This window comes from Rhinoderma darwinii, chromosome 10 (genome assembly GCF_050947455.1).
Source record: "Rhinoderma darwinii isolate aRhiDar2 chromosome 10, aRhiDar2.hap1, whole genome shotgun sequence".
NCBI classification, from domain to species: domain Eukaryota; kingdom Metazoa; phylum Chordata; class Amphibia; order Anura; family Rhinodermatidae; genus Rhinoderma; species Rhinoderma darwinii.
Window position 1 is genome coordinate 14,120,874 of NC_134696.1, and position 11,170 is coordinate 14,132,043.

An 11,170-nucleotide genomic window follows, 5' to 3' on the forward strand; every position below is an offset into this window, starting at 1 on the left:
CTACTTCTCCTTGTGAGCTGCAATGAATATAGTGGCTTTATAGTCAGTAAGGTCACTGACAGCCGTTCTCTCCTTGACATTACAGTAATCAATGATAAATCCTTCTCCAGCTAGAACTTTCCTGACAAAATTCTCATCATATGTGAATCCTTGGAACTTGTCTTTCCCGACTAAATAATATGTTATATCTAAAGCCCCAATCATCATGAGGTGTCCTCCAGGTTTCAGCAACCTAGAGATCTTCCTCAGATATCTGATGTAATCATCTTGATCTTTGCTGATAACCTCCAGAAGCCAAACACTGATGACACAATCGGCTGGTGGTAAGACCAGCGGGTCTGTCATATTCTCTTTCTCCAGGTCGTATTTCACAACATGTTGAATGGCTGATCTCACTTTTGCTTCCTGGTCCTGACACTGATCACTGGAAAATAAAAAGACAAGGAAAGTGATTGTCCCACAGTCAACATCAACATGGTGGCTCAGGACTTAGCACTGGACTATTGACTTGCAATACTAGAGGTAAAGCTTGAAATAATCGAAGACTGATGTGTCAGGATTATACTGTGCCTTTCCTGCATTAACTTGTATAATATCGCCAGTTATAGATAAGATTATTGAACTAAATGAGTAATACAAATTAACTTTATACTTGAGTTTTAACAGAATAAACCTTTTCCTGGATCTTTGCACCATCTTCCCATTACATTTGCTGTATAAGAAGCAACAATCACAATGACAGTGGTTTTTCTCTTGAAATTTGGACAAATACGTCACCTGTTTTCTTCTTTCTCTTGAAGAAGTGTTGATGTATGGCCCCAATAAAATGCTCCCGTACGTTCGTCCACCCATCTCTTCAGCTCCATGATGCATCTGTTATTGGCCTTCAGCACGATGATGTTTTTGAAAAACTCACTGGCTGAATATAGATGATGAATAAGGGAACCAATACTGAGGTCAATCAAGATGTCTCCATTAATATGACCTGTAGAAAAAAATGTTTGACTGCTGAAACATCTAATACATTAAATCCTCATAGATTTTGTGGATAAACAAGAACATATGTCTATATCATTTCTAGCGAACTATGTAAAAGTTGGATTTCCAATACCCAGAAATCAGAAAAAGAGAGTAAAGGTTATATACAGCTATGGCATTGTTTTTGTTTTGTTTTGCTTTTTGCTTTAATAAAATTAATAAAAAATGGTGCAACTTCCTGAATTCATTTTAGTAAAAATAATTTGTACTTTTTTTAGATACAGTTGCTTTGTATTCTATTTAAAGAGCAACTGTATCTTGCACTAAATCCTGTTTTAGTCAGGTCTGAGGGACTGATGGGTTCAGTGTCGGTTTGTCCTCCGTGTCTCTGTGATCGATTAGATGTGGATCCCCGCTGCCACTGAACCCGTCAGTCCCGCGGATGTGACGGATTCAGTTCTTAGCGAATGATACAGATGTTTTGTACACAGAATACCAAGCAGCTGTATCTGAAAAAGTAAGAATACTTTTTAATAAAATAGATTTAGGAAGTTGTACCTATCACACCGATGCACAATTATATATATATATATAGATGCAGGAAACACAGCACTCAAGGTAAACTGAACATCAGGCCACGTGCATGTTATCAGTAGAAGGATGAATCAACTCCTTAGAATAAGATAACAGGAACAGAGAGCAAGTAACAGCACCAGGACTTCAGTATTAGGGAGATGTTGGTTTATTCACCACCAGGTGGAAAGAATGAGCTCATTCTTTACACCTGGTGGTAAATAAACCAACAGCTCCCTAATACTGAAGTCCTGGTGCTGTTACTTCCTCTCTGTTCCTGATAAATATATATATATATATATATATATATATATACACACTACTTTTCAAAAGTTTGGGGTCACCCAGACAATTTTGTGTTTTCCATGAAAACTCACACTTATATTTATCAAATGAGTTGCAAAATGACTAGAAAATATAGTCAAGACATTGACAAGGTTAGAAATAATGATTTTTATTTGAAATAATAATTTTCTCCTTCAAACTTTGCTTTCGTCAAAGAATGCTCCATTTGCAGCAATTACAGCATTGCAGACCTTTGGCATTCTAGCTGTTAATTTGCTGAGGTAATTGGGAGAAATTTCACCCCATGCTTCCAGAAGCCCCTCCCACAAGTTGGATTGGCTTGATGGGCACTTCTTGCGTACCATACGGTCAAGCTGCTCCCACAACAGCTCTATGGGGTTGAGATCTGGTGACTGCGCTGGCCACTCCATTACAGATAGATTACCAGCTGCCTGCTTCTTCCCTAAATAGTTCTTGCATAATTAGGAGGTGTGCTTTGGGTCATTGTCCTGTTGTAGGATGAAATTGGCTCCAATCAAGCGCTGTCCACAGGGTATGGCATGGCATTGCAAAATGGAGTGATAGCCTTCCTTATTCAAAATCCCTTTTACCTTGTACAAATCTCCCACTTTACCAGCACCAAAGAAACCCCAGAACATCACATTATCCCCACCATGCTTGACAGATGGCGTCAGGCACTCTTCCAGCATCTTTTCAGTTGTTTCGTTGGACAATCCCATGAAAAATGAGACAGTTGGTAGGTATTACATAATCCCTACTTATCAGAAGGGTTCCGTGACAATAAACAGAACACAAAGTGTCCCCCTGCTGAGACCCCAGCAATAAACTGTAATTTATAAGAAAACTTTCAAACTGTTTCATTTCCCTGCAGCGCCCCCACAGGGGACACTAAGCATTGCACACTGCCCATTCATATCAATGTGTTATCTGTGTAGTGCAGGACAGGTATAGAATTCACACATTTTCTTCTGTGTGATCCAAACACCTCAAACTTCGATTCGTCTGTCCATAACACTTTTTTCCAATCTTCCTCTGTCCAATGTCTGTGTGCTTTTGCCCATATTAATCTTTTCCTTTTATTAGCAAGTCTCATATATGGCTTTTTCTGTGCCACTCTGCCCTGAAGGCCAGCATCCTGGAGTCGCCTCTTCACTGTAGACGTTGACACTGGCGTTTTGCGGGTACTATTTAATGAAGCTGCCAGTTGAGGACCTGTGAGGCGTCTATTTCTCAAACTAGAGGTTCTAATGTACTTGTCTTGTTGCTCAGTTGTGCAGCGGGGCCTCCCACTTCTCTTTCTACTCTGGTTAGAGCCTGTTTGCGCTGTCCTCTGAAGGGAGTAGTACACACCGTTGTAGGAAATCTTCAGTTTCTTGGCAATTTCTCGCATGGAATAGCCTTCATTTCTAAGAACAAGAATAGACTGTCGAGTTTCACATGAAAGCTCTCTTTTTCTAGCCATTTTGAGAGTTTAATCGAACCCACAAATGTAATTCTCCAGATTCTCAACTAGCTCAAAGGAAGGTCAGTTTTATAGCTCCTCTAAACAGCAAAACTGTTTTACAGCGGTGCTAACATAATTTCACAAGGGTTTTCAAGTGTTTTCTAATCATCCATTAGCTTGCCTTCTAACACAGTTAGCAAACACAATGTACCATTAGAACACTGGAGTGATGGTTGCTGGAAATGGGCCTCTATACACCTATGTAGATATTGCATTAAAAACCAGACGTTTGCAGCTAGAATAGTCATTTAGCACATTAACAATGTATAGAGTGTATTTCTGATTAATTTAATGTTATCGTCATTGAAAAAAACTGTGCTTTTCTTTCAAAACTAAGGAAATTTCTAAGTGACCCTAAACTTTTGAATGGTAGTGTATATATATATATTAATAAAAAAACAATGTCATAGGTGTACTTAGCCTTTAAATAATCCTCAAATGTTTTATAGATCGATGACATCAATGTTTTTTAGAAGGTGAAGAGTGGAATCATCTGAGGTCCTGTAGTAAGAGGAAAGAAAAGCAGAAGGGATGCTCATGGGGCCAAAACTAGAACAAATCAAAAGTCTTCAATATGTTTTAAAGGAGAGGTGCTCACCTCATGGGGTGGTACTGTATATAGGTCACCCTATGTGTCCTAAGTAACATGGGGTGGCTGCAACTTATGTATCCAGATGTAGACTGAAAGGCCAAAAATGGAAAAAAAAAAAACAAACATGGGGGCCCTTATGTGGTATGGTCTGTATAATGTAAATAAAAAAATAAAGAAAGGTGCTAGACCCACCTGACTGGATTGCATAATCTAAGGCACCACACTGGACACACAGAAATCAGATAAGGTGTCCCAAGGGAAGTTATAGGTATGGGGCTAAAACAAAACCATATATGCAGGCTCAGACAACCTAGGAGTATAAATTATTGTCTTCAAAATATTTTTTAGAAAATTAAATCAACTTTTTGACGATTTATGAACTATATTTTGGTTCCTTCAGTTTCATTAAAGATCCACCGATCTACAGCTTCACTTAGGACACCAATATTTTCTGATTTCTAGACTCTTTACTGATTATACTACATAGATGCGCCCTCCGTTTAGATGTTCTATGATTACTTTTTTTTCGCAATTTAGCATTTGACTTCTTGTGACATGATTGGACCTGACCCTGTGTAGAATCTCCCAATCAACAAGCCTGCCGAGCTGTCATTCATGTTCAGTCGGATGTGACAAAGATGCAGATGTAGAATGAAATACCAAAAGTGGAAAAAAAAAGCAAACATGGGGGCCCTTGTGTAGTATGGTCTGTATTATGTAAATTAAGAAGAAAGGTGCTAGACCCACCTGGCTGGATTGCATATTCTAAGGCACCACACTGGACACACAGAAACCTTATAAAGTGTCCAAAGGGAAGTTATAGGTATGGAGCTTCAACAAAACCATATAAACAGGCTCAGAAATCCTAGAAGTAGACTTTATTGTCTTCAAAGGATTTATCAGCTTTATTTTCATTCCTACAGTTTCATTAAAGATCCAAAGATCTACAGCTTCACTTATGACACCTATGGTTTCTCATTTCCAGACCCTTTGCTGTCTATGCTGTTAGATTTTTTTCCCAAGAGCATTTTCTTGATCTACCCTATGATTAATTTATTTAGTATTTGACTTCTTGTGATGTGACTGGACCTGACCCTGTGTATTAAAAAATATTTAAAGACCATCACAAATCCTCTTTAGAAAAGTACTTTATCAATTTGGAATTGCTATAGAATTTCTGTGCATACCTGATTGACTTCTTCACCGATAATGCCAGCTTCCTTAATAGCATACACTTGGAAAAATAAAGACCCAACACTGAAGGATATTGTTGTGCCCGCGTTCGCTGACCGCCGGCATGCAGTACTCACTGGCAGCAGTGACTGCAGGACACTGAAAGCTTACCCTCGCAGCTGCACTATTCTGTTATTACCTCTAGTGTGCGAGTGTGCTCGTCCCCGGCCTTAAAGGGGACAAAATTGTGCCCAAAATACTTAAATTGTGTCCAATCCTCAGCTCACCCTGGACTATAAAAAGGACTCTGCCCTCTTCCTCCTTGCCTGAGCGTTGTTGTGTCTACCCATGTTCTTATTGCAAATGATCCCTTAGTTGTGTCCTGTATCCTGTATCCTGTGTTCCTGTATCCTGTATCCCATATCCAGTAATTGTGTTTGTTCCTGAGTGAAGTCTAGTGTTGGAGTTGAGTTCATCCTCTGTGCCACGTGTCATCTGCCAAGCCAAGTGTCACCTGTGCCAAGTGTCATCTGCCACATCAAGTGTCATCAGTGCCAAGTGTCTGCTACTCCTCGTGTCTGCTATGCCAAGTGTCTGCAAAATCATCTATCCAGGTACTCTTGTCTTAGAGACTGTTACTGATTATACTTTGGCCAGCTGCTACTCCACTACGGCGGAGCGGCCTAGTGGGTCCACATACTCCATAGCCGTGACAACCTAAAACTGCAATCGAGCTGATGCAAGTGGACATGCGTGACCTCCGGGCCCGCCAGGATCAACTCTTATAGGCTGTGAACTCCGTCATTAACTGTTTGGATTGTCCTTCTGTTCCTCCTCTGGCTGCTCCACCCCTGCTATCCCTCCTGCCTGTCCTGGGTCTGCAATATCGTTGCCTCTACCTCCTCGCTATGACGGGGTTCCTAAGGCCGGTAGAGGTTTCATTAACCAGTGTTCTATCCACTTCAAATTATGAGCCCATCTCTTCCCCTATTATGAGGCCAAGGTTGCTTTTTTTATTTCTTTCCTCTCTGGCAAATCCCTGGCATGGGCGAACCTCATCATGGAACATGAGGGTTTGGAATTCTCTGATCTGCCACTATATTTTAAGACCTTCCATACAGTGTTTGAGGAACCGGGTCAAACATCCTCTGCAGCTGCCTCACTCCTGTCTCTCAATTAAGGGGAGGCAACCGTAGAGGAGAGGCCATCTCCTTCCGTACACTGGCAGCGGAGCTGGCTTGGGCTAATGAGTCTCTAATGGCAACTTTCCGGCAGGGACTATCTCCATGTATAAAAGATGAAGTGGTAGCTCGAGAGCTCCCCTCTACTTTAGATGCCTTGATACTGCTAGCAACCCGATCAATAAGCACACTTGTACGGGAGAATATATCTTATCAATTGGCACCTAAGTTTCAAAGACCTCTCTGGTTGTATCCCTGGAGGAGCCAATGCAAATAGACAGACTCAGACTGTCCGACCAAGAGCTGCAATGCAGACGTTCCTCTGTATTGTGTCTATACTGTTGTCACAAGGGACATTTTGTGGGCCAATGCCCTCAGAAACCAGGAAATGTCCAAGACCTAGGGTTGACTGGAGAGACAACTCTAGGTGAGTCTACCTCTGCTAAATTCTCTCCCAGACTGTCTATTCCTGTGTCTATTGTCACCAGTGAAGGATCGCAAGGTGTGCCAGCTTACTTGGATTCCAGAGCGGCAGCAAATTTTATCCAGCAGGACCTGGTAGATCGTCTTCACTTGGCCACTGTCCCTCTGGAAAAACCTCTGGTGGTCACAGTTGATGGACAGCCCCTACCAGACCCTATTCTGTCTATCACTAAGCCGCTGAGACTATAGATAGGAGTCCTCCATTCTGAGCTAATAGCCTTCTATGTCTTAACCAAAGCTATTAGTTGCCTCCTGCTGGGATTACCTTGGCATCCCCAGCATGCCCCAGTCCTTGACTCCAATGGGGACCCTGTTGTCTTCATCGCTGTCTGCCTCAGTTTCGACCTGTTGTTTCTCCTATGCCTCGGTCTCTCTCTGGTCTACCTTCACAATATGCTCATTACGCGGCTGTCTTCAGCAAAAAGGAGGCAGAGGCCCTTCCTCCTCATCGTCCATATGACTGTCCTATCAAGCTGCTCCACTCTCCTTGCCATAAACCCAGTCTGTGTATGTCAAGGAGAACCTGGAGAGGGGATTCATCAGGAAGTCTACTTCGCCAGCTGGAGCTGGATTCTTCTTTGTGGAAAATAAGGATGGATCTCTTCGTCCGTGCATGACTACCGTAGCTTGAAACAAATCACAGTCAAAAACAAATACCCCTTGCCGCTGATCTCCGAGCTCTTTGACAGAATTTGTGGAGCCAAGGTTTTCACTAAGCTGTATCTACTCAGGGCCTAAACTCTGATCCGTATCCGCCAGGGTGACGAATGGAAAACCACATTTAACACCCATTACGATCACTACTAGTATCTCTTAATGCCCTTTGGACTATGCAATGTTCAAGCAGTGTTCCAAGAATTCTTAAACTACATCTTCCGTGATCTTCTGTATGTCTGTGTGGTGGTGTATCTGGATGAAATCTTGATCTACTCACTGGATCTGACGACGCATCGGAAGCATGTATGCCAAGTCTTGTTGCGGTTAAGGGGGAATAGCATGTACGCAAAATTAGAGAAGTGCGTGTGGACCTTTTTCAAGCATGTTCTGTTGGACTGAAACATTGCATTGGGTGAATAAAGCTCACATCTATTTAGGAAGTGCTGCCTCGCCTCTATTCTTTTTGTGCCTACCTCAAGGGACCTTGGATCTAGTCCTGTTTTGAGGCGTGCACCCATATTTATTTTATCCAGTGCTGTGATTCTCTGTGGTTTTGACCCTGAAGAAAGTCCTCAATACATAATTGACCCTTTCAGGATTATCGCAATAAATCCTCTACAGATCAGGAAAATAATTCTCCGCTGGGGACATAGTTCCAAACTGGCTGGGCACTCTGGTGTCAGTTATACTCGGGACATTTATTACTCATCACTACTGGTGGCCCACGCTGCCTAGGGATGTTGTGCACTTTGTCTCCGCCTGTATGAACTGTGTGTTAAACAAATCTACCCATTCTAAACCTGCTGGTCTGCCCCAACCTCTGCCCGAGTGCCTGATGCCCCTTGGCAACAAATCGCTATGGACTTTATTACAAACAATACCCCTTTGGCTGGATGTACTACTGTCTGGGTAGTGGTGGACCCTATCTCCAAAATGGCACCTTTCGTTCCTTTGACTGGTCTTCCATCTCCGTCTTTTCTAGCAAATCTGTTCATTCTGCACATCTTTTGTTTACACGGACCACCTCTCCATATTATCTTGGACTGTGATGTACAGTTCACGTCCAAATTCTGGAGAGCCCTGAGTTCCTTAGTTGTTTTCTGTATCCTGTGATCCCATGTCCTGTATCCCCTATCCAGTAATTGTGTTTGTTCCTGAGCAAAGTCTAGTGTTGGAGTCAAGTTCACGTGTTTGCTATGCCGAGTGTCTGCCAAATCATCTATCCAGGTACTTATGTCCTAGAGACTGTTATTGACTATACTTTGACCAGCTGCTACTCCACTACGGTGGAGCGGCCTAGAGGGTCCACATTCCCCATAGCCGTGACAGATGTATGGAAACTGTTCCAACATGTGAGTATTGCAGACTTGTTAAACAATAATAAAGTACCTTCCCATACAGAGGTCCAGTCTCTGGTGTCACCTACTAGCCTAAACTTCCTTCAGCTAGAACAAGAACAATACGTTTGCACTTCCTTTTTAGCCTCTCAACAAGGACTCAGGGAACTAAATGACTTAGAAAAGCTACTCCTTGCAAATTCAGTGATGATAGACTGTCTAAATTATACTTTATTTTACTTAGCTGCTGTTCGCCCCCTAACTCCCACTTTTTACTGTCTTGGGAAACTGAATTAGATAGGAAGTTTAATGAACAGGACAAAAAATGTATTCTAAAAAATTCCCATGGGTTTTCCGGTGTATTAAAATGGAGGAAAACCAGTACAAACTACTTACAAGATGGAACAGGACGGATGTTCTCTCTAGGTTTATCCAATTCTATGCTGTGCTGGAGGTGTCATGGTCATATATGGTGGCACTGCCTGCTGGTCAAAGAATTGTGGAAATAAATAAATAAATCTTGAGATTAACAAGATATGCAACACTAATATATCACTCACTATAGAGCTAATAGCACTAGCTTTACAATCTATAAATTTCAAAACCTTCTAAGTCACACTTAGTAACCCATCTGATAGCTGCGGCCATATATTTAATTCCACTTTGCTGGCTACAGACCTCTCCACCATCTAAAATACAGTGGATTGATAAGGTCCACCAAATATTTAGACTTGAAGCACTAACCAGCTGGCAGGATCACAAACACGTAGAAGTTCTTCGTATTTGGAAACCCTGTATAGATTATAAATCTCACTTGTTATGTTATATCATATGTTTGACAAGATATTACACTGTGAAATACATTGGAATCATTGGAAACTGTGATTTCTCTTTTGTTACAGATATCTAAATGTATTTGGATGTATTACCATCCTTCTTCTGCCCTTCACTCCTCTCTCCTCCTACCCCACTTTCCAACTGTCTATATGTTGTTGTATATTGTAAATTTTTCATTGCTATATTACAAATCAGAAGTATCTATCTATCCATCCATCTGACCTACTTAAACAAGAAGAGATCCTTGAGAACTTTTAATCGCTCTTATTTTATATGACTATTTGGATGTAAATTGTTAACTTGTCTGTTTAACTCTCTGTGCTTTATTGAATAAAAACAGATTTGAGGAAAAAAATAAAAAATAACAGCAGCTCCAACTGATAAACCACAAATTGTCATATAACAGCAAATTTAGGTAATTTCACCCACAACTAGAATTTTTTAGATGCCCCTCATCATCCGCCAAATTTTTTCCCGGGTTCTTGAGGTTAGAGAAGAGAAAACAATGACTCTACTAAACCCGACATCTTATATCCTTCATCATATACAATGACTAGGGCTTTGCTCTGCTCCCTGTGATTTTACAGTTGCTAAGACTGGGGCAGTATTTTCGCCCACTCTGATCTTCCACACCCAAAAAAAAATAAGTTTGCCCAATATGTATTCAGTTGTTTAAAATTGTTTATAACCAGTTATACATAGAATAATATAGACGTCAATCTATCTTAGGAGAAATAAAAATAAATACCTACCCACTGCGAAAACTTGTCTCAGTTTCTCAATAGGAAATTTCAAGACGTCATCTCCAAAGGCCATGTCAGATTTATCTGAAAAGTAATGCTCCAGAAATTGTCTGGAATCAAAGCCATGTACATGATAGAGCTTATGGGGACTGGAATCCATCATCTACTCCTGTATCACAGACGGGGTGACTACCTCTAGACCGGGGCACAAGGTCTTTATATAATTACCAGGATTCAATTTACAAAGTGTGTTACTAAGAATAACTTATCACATGATGACTTATTATATTCATGAGCCGATCATGGGAACTTGTGTTATAATAAATGCACATAGAGAAATAATGATCTTTAAAGAAACAAATCTATTTTATTGTTAATTGGTTCCCAACTGCTGGCTGTGTATTTACGGACAGTGGTCAGGGTCCTTAAAACCCGCGCCATAGACTATTTATGGTGTGGGTTTTAACTTGCTGCCTGAGCAATCGGGCAACTGAATGTCGGGTCTCCGGAATTATTACCAGAAAAAAATAGCTAAAAAGTAAAAAAGCTTATTTTTTTACTATTATTTTCAAACTTTAAGCCTAAAAATTCTAAAATAGAAAAAAGGATGTGTATAAAAATGATAAAAAAAATATACCTGCATTGTCTACGGAAAAAAACATTGCAAAAATCATGTCGCTAGCCCAACAAATAAAAAAGTTATAGCCGTTTAACTAGCAAGTGCTAAAAAGGGCTAAACGGTGTCTGGTCCTGAAGGATCAAAATAGCCCGGTCCTGAACTGGTTAAAGGAGCAATTAGACAGAGA

The 11,170-nt window shown here is 40.9% G+C and overlaps 1 protein-coding gene across 1 annotated transcript; it reads right to left on the bottom strand.

Annotated features, from left to right (window-relative positions):
• Positions 1 to 10,524, bottom strand: LOC142662470 (nicotinamide N-methyltransferase-like). Its single transcript, XM_075840677.1, has 3 exons — positions 10,374 to 10,524; positions 778 to 985; positions 1 to 424 (listed from the first exon to the last, which is right to left on the bottom strand). Exons 1-3 carry the CDS (start codon positions 10,522 to 10,524, stop codon positions 1 to 3), a joined length of 783 nt encoding a protein of 260 aa, XP_075696792.1.
• Positions 10,525 to 11,170: the final 646 nt, after the last annotated feature.